We start from the raw sequence: 19,240 nt of genomic DNA on the forward strand, positions 1-19,240 counted from the left end.
TACAGATACGGCCAGGTGTCTCTGCATTCAGCCAAGAGAGCACACCTCACTAACAAAGGATTGTCCCTTAAAAACAGAACCCTACTACATATCCATAAATTCTCATACATATTCATACATTCTTCTTAGGATCTTTGGTGTTCTTCTGTTTAGTTTTCTCTTGCCCCCTTCCCAATAGATCAATCCTCTTGGCGCCATCGAGATTTACATTCTCTGATACCAGAAATGCAATAAATTCCTCCCCCAGAGTTCTGGTCACTGCTGTCTTCATCTGGCTAAGATAGTTTACAAATGCAGGAGTACTCTAGCTATTTTTTTTTTTCCTCAGTCTTTGGGTTCTACAAACAAAAGCAGTTTTTATTTTAATACTATGCCATAGCCTAACATGTATGTATTATACCACTATTTCTAAACTCCATCAATAACAGAAATAAATTAAACTATATTAACACAACAAAATTTCTCATTCTTATACACATAACATTCATTTTAATATTTGTGAAAAGCCAATGTCATGGGGTAGCTTTATATTTTACAATATAAAATGTGTCTATAACAGACATGCCTGGGTGTGCAGGTACCCTGCGGGTTTCAACAAAATTTCTCATTCTTATACACATAACATTCATTTTAATATTTGTGAAAAGCCAACAATATAAAATGTATCTATAACAGACATGCCTGGGTGTGCAGGTACCCTGCGGGTTTCTGCAGCCAGTAAAGGCGTCCTGTAAGCACAGACTCACAGAGCCACAGAAAGCTTTGGCTGGAAGGGACCTCAAAGAGCATCGAGCCCATCCTCCTGCTATGGACAGCCACACCTTCCACTATCCCAGGTGGCTCCAAGCCCCGTCCAAGCTGTCCTGGAACACTGCCAGGGATCCAGGGGCAGCCACAGCTTCTCGGGCGGGTCCCAGGGCCCGGGTGCTGCGCGGCGGCCACGACGCTCCAGGAGCAGCCCCGGGACCGCCATGGCGGCGCCCACGGAGCCCACGTGACGCGGGGATATCACGTGATCTCGAGTCACGTGGCCATGCCGGGGGAGCCGCGCCGCGCGCCACTGGCGCCACCCGCCGGCCGCGCGCGCTGGGAACCGGAAGTGGCGTCACCGGCGCGCGACCGGAAGCGGCGGGAGGAGGCGAAAGGGGCAGGAGGAGGAGGCGGCGGCGGCGCCGGAGCGGCCCCGGTGAGTCCCGGCCCCTTTCCGTGCCCTTGCCCTTCCCCTTCTCATCCCCGTTCTCCTTCCTCTTCCCTTGTCCCCGTCCTCTGCCCCCTGCCTGAGCCACACCCTCAGCCGGCGGGGCCGCACTCGTCCTGCCCTGGGCTGCATTGCCCCAGATATTTATTTGTACATATATATATATATCCGTCTGTGTGTATGCGTTTATATTTATGTATTGTGTGTCTGTAGGTGCAGCCGTAGGGGTGAGCAGGGGGACTGGGGCTTCCAGCCCTGCCCCCGGTGCTGCCCTGGAGCCCCGGGAGAGGGAATTGCACGGAAATGCTGCGAGGGCTGGAGCTCCTCTGCTCGGAGCCAGGCTGGTAGAGCTGGGAGAGCTCACCTGGACAACACAGGGCTCCAGCGGGACCTCAGAGCCCCTGCCAGGGCCTAAAGGGGCTCCAGGAGAGCTGGAGAGGGATTTGGGACAAGGGCTGGAGGGACAGAACTCAGGGAATGGCTTCCACTGCCAGAGGGCAGGGATAGATGAGATATTGGGCAGGAATTGTTCCCTGTGAGGGTGGGCAGGCCCTGGCACAGGGTGCCCAGAGAAGCTGTGGCTGCCCCTGGATCCCTGGAAGTGTCCAAGGCCAGGCTGGACAGGGTTTGGAGCACTCTGGGATAGTGGAAGGTGTCCCTGCCATGGCAGGGGGGGTGGACTGAGATGAGCTTTAAATCCCTTCCCACTCAAACCTTTCTGTAATCTCAAAAAGAGGGAAAAAGCACAGACAAACCAGAAAGTGACAATTTTATGCCCTGACATCATAACCTATTGGGGGAATCAAATCCCTTTCCTGTTGCTCTCCTCTCCAGCCCAGGCACAGGAGTTCACTTTAGGCTGTTGGCCAACAGGAGCTGTTTTATCCCCAACATTTCATACCCTGTTCATTCCTCACTCATCCCAAGGAGATTCCCTCTGCCCTTTGGCTGTTGGTGGAAGCACAGGCTGAGGGGTTTCCAAAAGCCCCCTCTGAGTATTCCAGAGGGAACAAAAGCCCTGACAGCATTTTGGGATGCAGCATCATCCCCTTCCAAGGGCTGAGCCCCTGCACTGGGTGGCTCCCTCTGGGAAAGTTCTTTTCCAAGTGTTCAGTGATGCTCAGCTGTGACACTTCAACAGAGACATTTCCATTCCTGAGCAGCTCCTCAAAGGCCATTCCCAACCTGCAGGGCCCAGCTCCAAAACTCCCTGGCTCCGTGGAGCCACTGGAAGTGAAAATTCCAGACATCCCTGCCCAGAGGTGGGAAGGAGTTTGGCTGTGTTGGGATGTGAAGTGGGAGGAGGAAGGAAGGAAGGCAAATTGCTCAAGGTGAAGAGAGGCAAATCCAGGGAAGGTGTGGGTGGAGTTGGAAGAGAAATGGGGTGGAAATTGGAAAGATCACAAAGATTTGGGCTGGGGGTGGGAAAAATCACTTGGAGCAGCCCGTTGCCCTTGAGGGTGCTTGGAACTGTCTTGTGCCATCCCAACCTCGCTGTGCTGTGCGTGGTCTTCTCTTTATTGCTGGATTTGGAGCAAAGGAAGAGAGAAGCAATCTCTCCAGTGCCTGGATTCCCAAATGTGTCACAGCTCCACAGTCAATCCCTGGAGGATATTCTTAGCAGCACGCGGCGCTCGCCTTCGAAGCCTTCACCGGGGCTTTGATTCCCTGACTTTGAAGTGGGGCTGTTGTTGCTGGGAGGGGTTCTGGGAGCAGCAGGGCTGGATTTCCTGAGGAGTATCACCTTTCACAGCAGAGAGAAGTTGGTTTATATAAATAACTTGGGTTTTGTTAGCAGAAAAATAGATAAAGATACTCGAAAGTTGAGTCAGACAAGGAAATAACTGGGAAAGCCTCGCCTGGATAAACCTCTTCTTGTTCAAGATGATTTTTGGAGCTTGATCCAGCCCCTCTAGTGGTCTGAGCTCTGTGAGGTGCTGGAGGAGATGTTGGAGGGGATTTCTTCTTCCCCAGGCAGGTGCAGTCTGAGCCTTGTCCCTGGTCCCCAGCACCTGTCACCTGCAGCCACTTCAGCCTGGACACCACAGCCAGTAGAGCCAGGAATGATCATTTCATCTGACATTCCTTTCAGCTGAACAGGAGAGCTTTGAAATCCAGCTCTTGGCTCAGGTTTTCCTGTCCAGCTTCTGAGGAGGCTTTTCCTTTCCCTGCTCCTCAGACAGGCAGGAAGGGGCAGAGTCTCTCCTGCCTGGCACAGTTTGACTTCTCATGCTGGGATGGGACAGTCCTGGCCTTGGAACAGCCTGGGGTCTGTGGAACAGAGCCTGATCTGCTCCTGGGACTGCCTCAGGGTGTTTGGAGATACAGAGAAGATGCCTGGTGGGCTTTTGAGCAGCTCACAATATTTACTGATCATCCAAAAAGCACGGTGGCCTCTCTTGTACCCTCCTCCTTGCATGGCTCTCCCCACAAATCCACATTTCAGTTTGCCTTTCCTTCCCCCCAGAGCCTCTGGGTCTCCATCCCAGTTGTTTTTTTTTACCTCTCTCCTGGGGTGGTTTCTGCTCCAGCAGCTTCTCCTCCCTCTTTGACTGGTGTTTGCAGCCTCCAGGCTCTGTCGTGGAGCAGAGGATGCAAGGTGTCCTCATCTGCCTCAGTGCAATGGGTTGCCCAGAGAAGCAGTGGAAGTCCCATCCCTGGAAATGTCCAAGGCCAAGTTGAACAGGGCTTGGAGCAACCTGGGGTAGTGGAAGGTGTCCCTGGATCATGGGAGATGTGGGGATCCTTATACACCAAAAAAACCCGGTTTATGCTCAGCCAGAGCTGCACGTGAGCCCCCATCCCAGTGTCCTGCTCACACACCCCAAACCCACCTCTCCTGCCCCAAAGTGCCCATTGTGCTGCTGCAAAACTGAGTTTGCCTGCAGTGATCCCACATCTTGCTCCATCCCTGATCAGGAAGCCGTGGAAACAAGCAGAGCTCCCAGGGGTATCCGTGAGGATTTATTTCCCCGTCTGGGGTGCACTAAGTGTGTTGCAGTGGCAGGTTTTTGCTTTCCTGATTTCCCAGCTCCCTGTGATACTGAGGGATTTTAAGGAAGTGGATAACACCTGTGTGATGGATATTTGTGTGGGATAAGGATTTGAGAGGAAAAAACTGACCTGGTGCTTTGGGTTTTTAATCAGCATCTGAATCGTGGTAAACAGGGTTGGTTTGGCAGCCAGTGCAGGCTGGCAGCACCCAGCTGGACTCCTACGGATTTCTCATCCTCACCCTCCGAGCTGTAGCTGCTTCAGGCAGGAGTTAGGAAGGCACCAGCCATTTTTAAGCCTCCTGTACCCTAAAACTCTGGGAAATGCTCTCAAATCTGAAGTTTAAAGCTCTGTTCCCCCCTGGTTCTCAGCCTGGGATGTAGCATCACGTGATGATTTGTGTTTCCCCTCCCCTGCTCTTCCCCCACTTTGCTCTGGCCACATTTCTTCATTCCTCCAACCTCCATCTGCAGGTTCTGGGCCAGTTTTCACTCTCTGCACTGGTTCTGTGGAGATTTTGCCCCACATCCTGTCTCCAGGTGCAAAGGGCAGCGTGGCGCCCTGGATGTTTGGACAACTTCTCAGGTGGTGGTCACTGATTCAGACCACGATGACCAAAGCAGCAGAATGTTCTGTCTGAACTCATAAAGCCTCTTGAAGCTGCAGCTCTTCTGCAAAAACACGTTTTCATTGTTCAGAATGAAAGAAAAGCAGCTTGGGTCTCCTAAAAATGAAAAAACAGTGATTTTTTTTTTTTTTTCTTAACTCTCCTAGTCCGTGCCAGGTTTTCTCATGTCTGCTGAGTAGCAGGTCATGCCTGGCTGCCTTCTGCTCCAACCCCAGGTCACCTGGGTGCTCGTCCTGAGCTGCCTTTGCATGAGGTGACATTCCATAGTGGCTTTGCAGGGACCCAGCTGCCCTGGCCTTGGGTAGCGTAAAGGATTGATTAAAACGTGCTGCCTGTGAGGTGGAGGCCACTCACTGTCCGTCTGCCCTTTTTTCAGTACCTGGAAGCAGTTCTGAGCCCCAATAAGTTGAGATCCATGGCTACGGTGCTAATGTGCCGAAGATTCCCCAGGCTGAGCAGGGTGACAGCGCTTTCGACCACAGCCGAGCGCAAGGCCGAGCGTGGAAGCAGCAAGAGCAAGAAGGAAAAGCGAGATAAGCCAGGAGCAGCCAAGACTGGGAGCGAAGCCGGGGTTACAATCCAGCTGCTGAAGCCTCAGGACTACAGAGTGTTGTTTGATCCAGCTGCCCATGGCAAAGGCAGGGCTGGCTCCCAGCAGCACGTGGATAGGGACAGCAGCCAGGCCCTCGGTGACACCTTCACCGGCCCTGGCACCGTGCAGGCTCCATGGACATTCCCCACTGCCTCTTCCCAAGCTTTGTCACCCGTCAGGAATGCCCTGCCCCAGCCCAAGTCCAGCCCACACCTGGAGCAGACAATCCTGGCCATGCTGTACAAGGAGGAAGCAGAGAAGGAAAAACGGGAAGTGCACGACTCCAAGGAGGACCCCCGCATGTTCCAGAAGGGGAGGCCCGAGTACAGATCTCTCAGCTGTGACAGAGCTGAGCCAGCACAGCCCCTCCCTGCAGAGGAGGGGGACTCGATTTTACAGAGTGTGGCCGGGTGTGAGGGCAGCCCGGGAATTCTCACGGATTATTTCCTCAAGCTGAGCCGTTTGCCGGCGGAGCGACGCGCGGCGCTGGCGTCCGATCCCAGGTTCAGTGCCCTGTGTCACCGTGCTGGCACGGCCATCAGGCTGTTCAGCACCCCAGATCTCATCCAGATTTTAAAGGCTTGTGTCCCTTTGGCCGTGCCAGCCTCCCACCCCCTGCTCAACGCGTGCGAGGCCGAGTTCTGCCGGCGGGCGTGGGACATGGGCCTGGAGCAGCTGCTGCTGGTGGCGGATTGCTGGCGCTGCCTGGACCGCAGCGTGCCCTCCTACCTGGCCATTCTGTTCAGCTATGCCAACCTGCACTGGAAGGACCTCACCTTGCCCAGGTTTGTGCAGCTCCTTTACATCATCGGGGAAGGCCGAAGGTCGCCCACGGATTTGGTGCAGAAGGTGGAGAACACCATCCTGAAGCACTTGGATGCCTTCACCTTGGAGGAGCTGGGTGCCATCTGCTTGGGGCTCTTCAAGTCCCTCAGTGGGATTTCTGACCACGTCATGAGGAGGATTGCAGACAGGGTGTCCCTGCAGATGGAGGACATGAGCACCTACGCCTTGGTGAACGTGCTCAAGATGCTCCGCTACACCCGCATCGACCACCTGCCCCTCATGAGGGAGCTCGGGAAGGTCATTCCTGCTCGGATTCCTGCAACAAACATCCAGGGCATCATGCACATCACTCTCACCTATTCATCCCTGCACTTCTTTGACGAGGATGTTTTGACTGCTGTAGCCACCTCGTTGCCTTCCAAGGTGTCCTACTGCCGGAGCAAGGATGCTGCCAAATTCCTGTGGTCGTTTGGGTGCCTGGACTACGAACCTCCCAACGAGGAGTTTTACTCCAGCCTGATAAAGCAATTGCATGCAAAACTCCATGAGTTCAACAAGTTTCCAGAGCATCTCCTTACTGCTCTGCTTGGCCTGGCATTTGTCAAACGCTTCCCAGAGGAGCTGATAGACTTTGCTTTGGGGGAGGAGTTTGTCCAGAAAACCAGAGGTAGCAAATACGAGCTCGACAAGGACCTGTTCACCCTGGGTAGGAGCGTTGAAATTGAGTGCCCGACCTACCAAGGCAGCCTCCTCCCACCTCAGCTTTGTCAAGAGTTCACTGAGATGGTTTCAAGCTTTGCAGAACGGGAAATCTACGTCAGGCCTGAAATCTTGGAAGCCACATCCCTCCTCGAGAGCATGTTGGGAGGCCCTGAGTACGTGAAGAACCATATGATCCTGCCCCACACCAGGTCCAGCGACCTGGAGGTGCGTTTGGCCACCGATGGACATCCCATCCCTTTCAATTTCAAGGGTCCTGTGGCAGCCCAGAAGCTGAAAGATGTGGGAGTTAGTCTGACAGATGATTTAATGGCTCAGCTCCTCCAGGGGAGAGCTCATACCCAGAGTCCCATGGAAGTGGGAAGTGAAGCCAGGATTCCCGGACAGGACACAGCAGGAGCACCGTGCTGGGGTGCAGCCCTTCCTGCAGCTTCCAAATCCCAGGCTGAGCCTAAACCAGGGCGCTGGCAGCCTCGGGAAGTGAGGCTGGCACTGCAGGTGTCCAACAGGAACCACTTCTGCTACGGCTCCAAGCGGCTGCTGGGGCTGCACTGCCTGAAGCGGCGGCAGCTGCGGCTGCTGGGCTACGTGGTGGTGGAGATTCCCTTCTGGGAATGGTTCCCTCTGCTCAAGCGCACGCGCTCCGAGAAGCTCAGCTACCTCCACTACAAAGTGTTCTGCCTGGAGCTGCTCAGCAGGGCTGGCTAGTGGGGGCAAGGGCTTGCCCAGAGCCTCCTCAGTGCATCTCCATGGCTGGCACTGGCTGAAAGGAGGGTGCAGCCAGGTGGGGTTCAGGCTCTGCTCCCAGGGAGCAAGAGGAGGTGGCCTCAGGGTGGTCCAGGAGAGGTTTAGGTTGGCTATTAGGTCTCTGGGTGCTGGCTCAGTTTTTGGCACGTGCTCTGTGTGGTTGTTTCTGCTCTGGTGACGTCTGTACTTCCCGTGCTCTCCTTTTGTACCTGGATCCTCAAATGCTTCCACCACAAATAAAACCTGCTAATGATTCATTTTCCTCTGTGATTGCTTCTTCCTCCGCCCTAAACGAGAGTGGTTGGATTTGGTGGCTCTGTGAGAGCAGGAACAGAGGAGATTTAGTCACGAGGCTGAGCTGGGTGCCAGGAACACACACAGCTATTTCCTTGTGTTTCCATCCCCATGGGGCTGGGGGGCACAACCTGGGTTTTTCCTTTAGGATGGAACGTGGATACTGAGTGGGACTGAGGGTTGGGGTGCTCTGACCCCAGGACATTCATTTCATGCTCCAAGGACTTTATTTGGTGTCCACCATGCACATTCCTTACGGCAGCAGCTCTGTAGTCCCACGTAGGACACCAGGAAGAGTTGTGGTGACAAATTCCAGACAATCTGGTTTAAAATTCCTTGTCCAAAACCACTGAGGATTTTTTTCAGGTCTGTGTTTCATTGCCTCAGACCAAAGATCTTTGTTCACCTTAGGAAAGGCACACACCAAAGAGAGAGTTAAAAAAACCCAGCCATGGGTAAATGCAACTCGGTGACTCAACTTTTGCCATGAGATTTGTGCAGAGTCTTTCAGCAGAAGGGAGTGCAGTGACTTGGAAATACAGAATAATCCATTTTCTTACTGAGGAATTGAGACTGGAAAAATTAACCTGAGTTGTTTCTCTCAGGGTCACAAACAGGCAGGAGAAAATCCTATAAAATACCCATACAGAGCTCCTCATGTTGCAGGAGAAGTCTTCAACCCAGGAAAGAGAGATGGAACAGGGGGAAAATCTTGAGTTTTCCCAAGGAAGGGAGCAAGGAGGGTTGATTCGCCACTTTTCATAACACCAGTGCTGAGGGCCAAGTGAATTTACCACTTGGTAAATTCATTTTGTTTCAAAATGAGCCAGAAAGAGCAGTTTTGAGGCACAGCCTGTAGTTGGACTGTCAAATCTCCTACAAGATATGAGTGCTGAAATGCAGACCAGTTTAACCAGTTCCCCACTGCAGCCCAGTTCTGGAAACCTCTCAGACTCAGAAAGGCAGGAAAGGAGTGTTGGAGGAGAGTTGGTGTGTGCTTGTCCTGCTCCTCGAGGAGCAGGAATTGCTCCTGATGGCTGCCACTCCAAATTTTGGGATAGAAGTGCTGCTCACCTGCCTGTTCCTCTTGTAAGGTTCACACCTGCTTCATTCCAGGCATTGTAACCAAGCTCTGCCCTCTGCAGGTGTGAAATCCGTGTTGGGCTGGGTTTTATCCCTGAGATTTGTGCCTTCAATTCCACCTTTCTCCTTGCAGATGCAGCACGGGGAGCTCATTAACTCTGCCTTTCCAACGTGCCCCCAGAAGGCCAATTTCATTTGGGCTGAACCAACACATCAGTGGAGGATCATTAAAGAGCTGCTTGTTCTTGAAGGAGGCAGCGAGTCCCTGATTTGCAAGGTTGCCCAGGGCAGTGACATTTTAAAGCTGAGGTTAACATGAGGTTAAAGCTCTCACCTCGCAGATAATTTAATTCTTAAAAGGGATCTGAGAGAGCCAATTCCAGTCACTTGTATTTTTTTTTTCAATGGGAAAGGTGTGTTCACTTGAGTTTCTTTAATGAATGCTGGCAGAAGAATTTGGTGTTCAGATCCCAGACATCTCCCTCAGAGCTATTCCGTGCCCTCTGCTCCCTTGGAGTTATTTAACACCAATTATTAATATTTGTGGTTAATCTTGACTCACTGTGACAGCCTCCTGTGCTCTGCTGGTGCTTTTCTGCACCTGTAAAACTCCTACATCTTTGACAAACCTTCAGATCTAATTGCTGGTCTGTTCATAGGTGGTTTTAGTTAAAATAGGCATTTTTCTCTTTGATTTTTCTCCACAGGTTCACTAATTAATATTAATGCAATTTTTTTTTCCTCTCAATCTCCTCTCTCCACCACATTCATTTGGGTTTATATTGGCTTCACCTCCTGGACTCAGATCTGAGCTGCATTTTAGGAATTGTAACTCACCCAAAACACTAAATCCTTTCACTGCTCATGGTTATTCACTTCCTTCATTTTTAATTTCTTTTTTTCCAAGCTGACTCTGATGCTCAGCAAGTGACCAACCTCTCCAGCTGCCAAGATGGTAATAAACGTCTGTCTCCCACAGTTCAAGCCAAGAATTCACTGCAACAAGGTAAAATAGTGATGTGGGGGTTTGGGGAGTGGGAGGGATCAGGTGGAATTGTCCTGGTGGGAGCTCGTTCACTGCTCCTCTGGGATAATCAGCATCACTGATGTGGCACACACTAAATATTGGAGGGAAAAGCCCTAATTTTGTAGGATCTCATAACCAGACAGCATTATGTGCTTCCAGGTTTAAGTTCTTTGACTTGAGATCCCTTTTTCCCTGCAGTATTCCAGCTTTCCCTCCGTCCATTGCAACACACAGCTCTTGATAATGTTTGCTGAAGTTACTTTCCAGGTATTTCTGGTCTCAGCACATCAGAATCTCTTTAAGAAACTCAGTTTTCATTCAAATCTAATTTTTAATTGTATGTTTCCACACCAACTCACCCCAAAATCCAGGACAGCCTTGGCTTTGTAAATACTGTGCTGCAAAAGCAGCAGTGCTGGAATTTTTTATGGAGAGAGCCAGCCATGCCACAAAGGTTTGGTGTGATTGTAGTGATCAGGACCATATGAATCACATGGAATAAACAGATTTTCCTCGTTTTTATTTGTCCATTCAGCGAGTGCTGCAGATTTCTCAGGGCCTGGGGCTTCCAGGAAAGGGAATGGGTTTAACCAGTCTGCCCAGGAGCAGAGCAGAGGGTGGGATTGGATGTTCCAAAGCAGACCCAGCCTGGTTTGATGGATCTCCCTCAGGAATGGGTGGGATGGCTCCCAGAGGCTGATGAACATCCAGAATTCCTCTGGGATCCTGTAACTGTTGTTCCAAGTACATTTCCACGTGGATGAATAGTCACAAAGAAAATCAGGAGACTCCCACCTGAAAAGGGAGACTGAAAGAGGAGACTCCCATCTCCCCCAGGCTCATCCTCTGCTCCCAGCCATCCTCTCCTTGACTGATTTCACTGACCCAGCCAAAACCATGAATTACCCCTCATTTTCCATTCTTCCAGCAGCTAAGTCAGGTCTCCACATGGTGAGGAGGGAAATGGGAGCACGTGGCTGGAGGAGGGTGGGAATAGCTCTGCTCTGCCTTACAGCAGGGCTCTCCTGCCTGGTCTGAGCTGCACATCAACCTCAGCCTTGGCTCCTGGTTGATGTCATCCTGAAAAATCTCTGGAAGTGCTTGTCAAATTGGCTTCCTTGTGTTTCCTTGCTCCAAACTGAACCCAGTTTTGTGCTGGCACACAGATCTCTGCCGATGGCTACGAGGTGGAGAACCTGATCTCCGAAGACCTGGCCAGGAGGAACCGCGGCTTCCGCAGCGAGTACTTCATCAAACCCCCGGTGCACGTCACCATCTCCTTCCCCTTCAACATCGAGATCTGCAGGATCAACATCGACATCTCCTCCGGGGGGTACCAGACCTTCTCCGGGCTGGAAGTTTACACCTCTACCTCATGCAACAAAACCTCTTGGCAGAGCCCTGAGGGGCAGTGCTCAGGTCTGGCCGGGCAGCCTGTGTCGGACAAGGACACCTTCACCCTGGTGGGAAAAGCTGTCTTAAAAAATCAGAGCAAAGTGACTTTTGGCCACAGAGGTTTCAAGCCGAGGCCTCCTTTCCATCAGATGGAAAATGTCTTCTCCTACCCCGGCTCGGTGTCTCAAGACCTCTGGAACAAAGGGCCGGCCTCGCTCAGCAACGTGTCCCACCTAAAAATCTGCATCACCCACGTGGCCGGGGGGGGCCTGCCCAGCATCAAGAGGCTGGAGGTGTGGGGACAGCCTGCCAAGTCCTGCCCACAGGAGGTGATCGAGGGCGTCTTCCAGGTGGCCTCCCAGTTCCTGGCCCAGGACGTGGGCAGCCTCAAGCCGGAGCTCTGGACACCGATGGAGAGCGACTGCGTCCCCTTCAGTGCCAACGAGCAGCAGACCCTGCACAAGCTGGTGGATGTCGTCCAAGACATCCCTGAAGAATTCCTGGACCCCATCACTCTGGAGATCATGACTTTGCCCATGCTCCTGCCCTCTGGGAAAGTGATTGACCAGACCACGCTGGAGAAGTGCAACCGGAGCGAGGCGTCCTGGGGCCGTGTTCCCAGCGATCCCTTCACGGGGGTGGCCTTCAGCCAGCACTCGCAGCCCCTACCTCACCCCACCCTCAAGGCCAGGATAGACCACTTCCTGCTGCAGCACAGCATCCCTGGCACCAACCTGCTGGGGAGGGCTCACGCTGCGGAGAGCCTGGTGCCCTCCTCCATCACCATGTCTTCTCTGAAAAGGAAAATGGACTGCATGGATCAGGGCTCCCTGCAGCCGCCCTATTTTTCTGCTACAAACTTACTTGTCACGGCTACCTCAGAGAACAGTGCTAAAAAAATGAGAACTGACAGTGACTCCCACTTGATCCAGATGGACTGTTCCACAGGTATCGTGGCTCCCCAGGTCACCTCTGTTCCCTGAGTGGTGGGACAGCCCCAGGCTGAGGTTTCAAATCAGGACAGATCCAGTGCAAGTTCCCATCACGCCCCTAGGCTGTGTTTGGCTGTTGATGGGTGTGGTGGGGCTGGGTCATTTCATCCAGCTCCCTTGTTCCCTGTTCAGTGTTTCACAGCCCTTGTTTGCTCAGGTCACCCTGTTCCCCTTTTCACTTTGGATTTCCCTTCCTTCCACGTGGAGACAATGTTTTTCTCAGCGTCCTGCTTTGGAGTTTCTTTATCCAGGGGGATTTATTGTATCCTGCAAAAACAGGAGAAGAAATGTCTGGTGGGGCAGTGGTGGTGGCACGGGGAGTCCTGGCTCATGGTGTGGAGGGAGGTGGGAAGGAAGGCAGGAATGAGACACAGAGCAAACCACAGCAAGGGAATTGCAGGCAGGAGGGACAGCTCAGCCTGGGAGAGACTGCACAGAATTTTCAGGTGGTTAAAGCAGAAAACCTGGTACAGGCTAAATTAGAGAAGAAACGTGACTTGCAGGGGAAGGGAATGGGCACTGGCTTCCCTCCATCCACCCTTTTCTCAGCCATGTGGTAGCAGCAGTGCTGGGAATGCAAAATGTCCTGCAGATCTGGAGCAAAGGAGGCTCAGGTAGGACCTTGTTGTTCTCAACAACTCCCTGAAAGGAGTGGGGAGCCGGGTGGGGGTCAGGCTCTGCTCCCAGGGAACAAGGGTTGCACCAAGAGAGGGTTAGGTTGGATTTTGGGAGCAATTCTTCCACAGAAAGGGTTGTCCAGCCCTGGCACAGCTGCCCAGGGCAGTGCTGGAGTTCCCATCCCTGGAGGGATTTAAAAGCCTTGTGGATGTGGCACCTGGGGGAAAAGGGTGTCAATCCAGGTGTGTGGGAATTTCGTGGTTGGCTCTCCAGGCAGGTAAGCCCAGTTTCCTGTCAGCTCTAACCCAGTGGTCTGTGACATGTCAAAAGGTGACCCAGAGCTGCTGGGACCTATCACTGCCTTCACCCTTCTCCCAGTCTGCCTGAAAACATTTTAAGGACAAAGCTCAGGTTTGATTTTAAACAAATTCTTCAGTTGAAAATAGTTGATGTCAGCTGGTACCGGGAAGAGTAGAGAGAAGAGAGACTGCACATTTCTTCTCTGATCCCTCAACCTAGAGCTCATTGCCTGTTTTAGCAGAAATCTTTGGTTATTTTGGCTGTGGAAATGTGTGACAGCTCCCACCAGGATGTGCCCCAGCCCCACAGGAGCAGGAGCTGTGGGTCCTGGGGCAGCCGTGTCCGTACATAAATAAAAGCAGCGTGCTCAGCCCACGGAGCTCGTGCTTCACTGGATCATCAGCCTCGATTGGTGGAGCAAATGTGCAGCACCAATTGCGAGCTCTTCCTCTGGGAGATGATTTTAACAGAATTAGTGATGCAGACAACATTCTCTTAATGCTTCATCTTAATTAGCGCCGTCGGTGCTGCACAGGGCAGCCCTGCAGGGAGGGTCCAGCCCTGGCCCTGTGGCTCAGAACTGGGACAGAGAGGGAAAAACAAGATTTTATTAATGGTTTGAATGTTCTCTGTGAGCTGCATGGAGCAAGGCTGGGAGCACTGGGCTGGATCCAGCTGAGGGAGTGCCTGGGATTTCAGGGAAAAACAATTCCTGGGTTGTTTGGGGCTTTGCACTTTTTCAGTCCTGCAGAATTGTACAGCTCCATGAAAGGAGGGTGCAGCCAGGTGGGGTTCAGGCTCTGCTCCCAGGGAGCAAGAGGAGATGGCCTCAGGATGGTCCAGGAGAGGTTTAGGTTGGCTATTAGGGAAAACTCCTTCGTGGAGAGGGTTCTCCAGCCCTGGCACAGGCTGCCCACCCCTGGAGGTATTCAAAAGCCGTGTGGGTGTGACACTTGGGGACAGAATTTAGCAGTGGCCTTGGCAGTGCTGGGTTAAGGGTTGGACTCCATGATCTTGGAAGACTTTTCCAACCTAAAGGATTCTGATCCTGTGTAAGTTGGCCCTGGGACACCATGTGAATGTCTGGTGGTAATCCATAGGGCATTCCACCTCTAAGACCCAAAGGAGATGAGGCACTCCAGCCCAAATCCCAGCCCCTTGGTGGGGAAAAGATGCCTCTCAACAAAACAAGTGACAGGGCTCCTAAAATCCTCCAAGGTTCAGAGCCAAGGCAGTGTTTGCATCACAGATCCTTTTTCCCAGCATCTGCTTCTCCATCTTTTTCTTGTCCTTGCAGACCTGATCTGTTTCCCTTTGCAGACCTGATCTGTTTCCCTTTGCAGACCTGATCTGTTTCCCTTTGCAGACCTGATCTGTTTCCCTTTGCAGACCTGATCTGTTTCCCTTTGCAGACCTGATCTCTGTGTTCCCTTTGCAGACCTGATCTCTGTGTTCCCTTTGCAGACCTGATCTGTTTCCCTTTGCAGATCTGGTGTCCCACGAGCAGAAGCTGTCAGAGAGCTTGGACACTGCCCTGACCTCGGCTCTCAGCTCCATGCCCTCCTTCACAGCCAAGCTGATGAAGAGCCAGCAGCAAGCTCCAGGAGAGGGGGGCTGCAGCACTTCCTGGAGCGTGGGCACCGTCCTTGGTAAGCAACAGGTGCCTCTGGATCACCTTGGGAGCTGGGGCTGGGTTAACAGGGAGCCTTGTTCAGACCCCAGAGTGTTATATATTCCGTATAAAAATATTACATTGTCTCCCAGCAAACTTCACCATCCTCAATTCCATCTCAGCAGTTTTGCTGGTTTATTCTCCCACTGAGGTGGGTTAGATCTTGCTGACCCCCACAGGGTGTGGGAGGTTGTCCATGCCCAGGGTCAGTCCCGTGATTTTCCCGTGGTCTTGGCTGGCTGTGCTGCCCAGGGATGATGTGTTGTGCTTGGACACGGCGCTCAGCCTGCTCCAGCTTAGTTCAGACTGTTCTCAGAGCTCTGCAATTCAGGCTGAGTGGTTCAGTGTTGCCTGTGAGCTGTGTGGAGCAAGCTGGGGAGCTGCCACATGGGTGGAGAATGAGTCTGGTGTGGAGGTGCTGCAGGAGAGGTTTAAATGCAGCAAATACTGCAGCCTTTCAGTGCTTGAAAGGGCCTTGGGAAAAAGAGGGAGAGTCACTTTTTGTATAGACAGATATGACTGGACAAGGGGGAATGTTTGTAAACTAAAAGTAGGGTGAGATTGGATATTGGAATCCTCCCTGTGAGGGTGTGAGGCCCTGGCACAGGGTGCCCAGAGAAGCTGTGGCTGCCCCTGGACCCCTGGAAGTGTCCAAGGCCAGGCTGGATGGGGCTTGGAGCAGTCTGGGATAGTGGAAGGTGTCCCTGCCCGTGGCAGGGGGTGGAATGGGATGGGTTTTATGATCCCTTCCAACACAAACCACTGGATGATTCTTTGCAATACCTTGTGACATCCAGCCCTTAGCAGGAGCAGGTCACAGCAGCAGCAGCATCCCAGGCCAGCCAGGTGTGAGTGTGCCCAGAATCCCATCAGGACTGAATGCACATGATCCAGGCTACCAAGCCCTCGCTGTTTGCATCCCACCTGCTGCCCAGCCACTCATCCAGCTCTGTATGCATTCCCAAAATTATTCCTTTGGGGTGCAGGGAAGCATTGAACCTTCAGATGTCCCTCCACATGTCCTGGCTGCTCTTCCCCTGGGTGAGGCTCTGCCTGCTCATGGCTGAGAAGGGACATCAGAGGGACCAGGTGACCCTGGGAAGGGCTGTGTCTGTCTGTCTGTCTGTGTCTGTTTTTCCCCTCTCTCCCCCTCCCCAAACAGCTTTTGCTGTTTCACAGTGATGTTCAGCTCTTAAGCTTTTTCCTGCCCCCTCTAAAAGTGCTGCTGTTTGAGGGCTGGGTGGGCCTGGATGGGTCGTGTGTGACAGGAATGCAGAGTGACACCTCAGCTGTTCCACTGGGAATCGGTCAGAAGAGCAGGAGGGAGGATGATTTAGTCTCAGTAAAAGTGAAAAGCCCATTGCAAGTGCTGATGTGATCCGTCCCTTTCTGAGCACACCCTGCCCTGGAAGCTGGGCCATTCCCTTTCCGTGTGGAAATGACAGGGAAGTGGCACAGTCCTGAGAGCTGTGCCCTGAGCCTGCAGGACCTGGCCCAGACTGGGCTTCTCACACTCCCTGCCTAGCCCACTTCTCCTGTCCTGTTGTTTTATACTCTCAAGCTGTGCCAGGGCAGGTTTAGGCTGGACATGAGGAGGGTTTTCTTCACAGAAAGGGTGGTCAGACATTGGAAGGGGCTGCCCGGGGAGGTGGTGGAGTCAGCAGGAAAGACTGGACATGCTGGTGTTGGCTCATGGGCTGGACTCGATGATCTCTGAAGTGGTTTTTTTTTCCAGCCTGCTGATTGTGTGATTCTGGATTTGCAGAGCACGGCAGGAGCAGCCAGACCCAGGGATGTGCTTCCTGTGGCAAATCCTTCTCCTGCTACTTCAAGGCAGAGCCCGTGTACCAGCTCCCCTGCGGGCACCTGCTGTGCCGGCCCTGCCTGGCCGAGCGCCAGAAGGCTCCGGCGTCCCCCATCCACTGCGGGAGCTGCAAGAGGGCAGCAGCCACACAGGACGTCAGGAGAGTTCACTTCTGACCCCCAGGGCTGCCGGGGGGACGAGGAGGAGCTGCTGCTGTGCCCCGTGTCCGCACGGATCCGCCGGAGGGGCCGCCGGGAGAGCCGGCGAGCGGAGAGGACTCGGCCTTGTGCTTACAGAGTAGCGGGGGGTGGGGGGTTAGAGCGCAGCGCCGGAGCCCGAGGATGACAAAAGCCATAGCTTCTTTATCAAGGAATATGTATTTATCCAGGACTGGTCACCACTGCCCCGGGGCTCAGAGGTTTAGCACAGGTGCCTTTCGGACCAGCTCAGCTTCCCCTGCGAGTTCACGCCACGTTTGACCAGCAGCCACCCGGTTGTGGAGCAGGTAAAGTCCTTGTGAGTGACAACACACACAAAGCCCCCTCTGACTTCCTCCCCTTCCCCACCTCACCCTCCCCTCCCTGCTGGGAGCGTGTCTCCAGCCCTGGAATCAGCAGCGAGAGGCCGTGGTTGGGGTGTGAGGAGCTGGCAGTGATCTCACCCTGCTCATCCAGACTCTTGTAGAAAAGCCATCCCATCCCACCCTCTCGGTTTATGTCGTGTGACCAGCCCAGCTCCTGGCTGGCTGATAGACATTTAAGCCTTAATAAAATGTTTAAAGTCAGGTTCTGTCTCTGGCTCCTGACTGGTCTCATCCTGGGGCTTGGTGATGTCGTGGAGTCAGTCTCTCGGCAGAGGAGGAAATAAACGGGCTGGAAAAAGCCAAACAAAACAGAGGAGCTGCAGAGCAGCGGTTCAGAGGGGTTGTGGCAGCAGCCTCGTGGATCACAGGGGTGACACTCTGACATCTGCACCCAGGGGGCTTCAGAGAGCTGCTCAGAAAAAAGCCAGACAAAAAATGACTTGGATATGTTCCGTCCTGGATATGCCAGGGTGACATCAAAGGGTTTGTCACCCCTACAGCCCCCTGCTGCTGCCACTTAATGGATGTTCGGGGCCATAATGAACCTGACTCAGCTCACCTTGGTCACATCTGTGTTTGCTCTCAGAAGGCACCTGAGCAGCGCTGTGCTCCTGCTCATCCAGTGGATCACGGCTTTGTGCCGGCCCCACGCTGATCCTGCTCCCTGCCTGCGTCAGCAGGACTTTACAGCCCGTCTCCATTCCCAGCAAAAATAGAAAATCACACGTCTTAAAATAATAAACACTTAGAAAATAGGCACAGAATTCCTAAAAACCCCACGATTTGCAGGCAGTAAATGCAGTCCATTGCAGTGGTGGTGTCGTGTTTGCAGTGAGCCATCCCGGGGTGATTCAGTTCTCACACCTCCCCCAGGGAAGGGGGGATGGATGGATGGCTGCCTCTGGATCCAGAGCCATCACCTCCAGAGCCAGCAAAGCTTGGATGCTTCCAAGTTTGGTTCTGACAAGCTTCTCCAGTGCCCAAAAGTTCCTTGTGGTGTCGTGCCAGTGGGCAGGGATCCAGGTGGGAGCCATCTCCCAAATTATCTCCAGGTTCCCTTTGTTCTGCAGGGAGGGGCAGGGGTCACAGGGAGCAGGGGTCGGAAGGAAGGGGCGGTTGTTGGGACATCAGGTCTCAACAGAGCTCCTCCCTGCTCATCTCCACCTCACAGCAGCTTCTCAGAGCCCTCATCCCCCAATTTCTCCTCCTTAACCCTCTGAGAACCTTGGCAGCACATTTCACCTGCTGTGTCTCCTCTTGCAGGGGATCCAGGGATGAGTTTCCCTCTGCACCCACACCTTGGAGCTCAGGGAAGGACCACCTGCCCCAGCTGGGTGTGAGTGCCCCTATCCCAGGGCACTGAAAGCCCTGTGGGCAGCAGGGCCCCTCTCTGCACCCCAAGGTGGTGGTGACACAGCCAGGAATTTCCGTGGCTTCCTCTGCCTGGACCCACAGAAATCCCTCTTCAGCTCCCACATGGAACATGTTTACTCCCAGCACCAAGCCTGTCTTCTCCCTGGGAGCTGGGGAATGGAACTGATTGCAGCCTGAGCAATTTCCTCTAATTCAAGCATTTTTTGGACAAATCCATCCCTTGTTGGTCAGTGACCTCCCTGCGTGACATCCACATCCCAGCAGGATGGATTTGGCCATGGAAATGATCAAAGCAGTGCCCCAGCCAATCTTGATGTTGGCTGTGCTGCCTTTCAAGAGGCATCAAAGCTGTTTTCCAGCTGTCAGGGAAGCAGAGGAGCATCTTTATCCATGAAGGGAGGGGAGGAGGTGCAGGATCCCCCTCCCCCAGCCA

At 53.2% G+C, this 19,240-nt stretch overlaps 2 protein-coding genes across 2 annotated transcripts; both read left to right on the top strand.

Annotated features, from left to right (window-relative positions):
- Positions 1 to 1,074: 1,074 nt before the first annotated feature.
- On the top strand, positions 1,075 to 7,922 carry FASTKD5 (FAST kinase domains 5). The gene is made up of 2 exons (XM_023926635.2): positions 1,075 to 1,186; positions 5,197 to 7,922. The coding sequence occupies exon 2, from the start codon at positions 5,236 to 5,238 to the stop codon at positions 7,624 to 7,626; it is 2,391 nt and encodes a 796-aa protein (XP_023782403.2). The 5' UTR covers positions 1,075 to 1,186; positions 5,197 to 5,235; the 3' UTR covers positions 7,627 to 7,922.
- Positions 1,117 to 17,634, top strand: UBOX5 (U-box domain containing 5). Its single transcript, XM_023926636.2, has 5 exons — positions 1,117 to 1,186; positions 9,950 to 10,048; positions 11,236 to 12,412; positions 14,862 to 15,023; positions 16,812 to 17,634. Exons 2-5 carry the CDS (start codon positions 9,995 to 9,997, stop codon positions 17,024 to 17,026), a joined length of 1,608 nt encoding a protein of 535 aa, XP_023782404.2. The 5' UTR covers positions 1,117 to 1,186; positions 9,950 to 9,994; the 3' UTR covers positions 17,027 to 17,634.
- Positions 17,635 to 19,240: the final 1,606 nt, after the last annotated feature.

Source organism: Cyanistes caeruleus, chromosome 5 (assembly GCF_971803275.1).
Source record: "Cyanistes caeruleus chromosome 5, bCyaCae1.hap1.1, whole genome shotgun sequence".
Taxonomy (NCBI): domain Eukaryota; kingdom Metazoa; phylum Chordata; class Aves; order Passeriformes; family Paridae; genus Cyanistes; species Cyanistes caeruleus.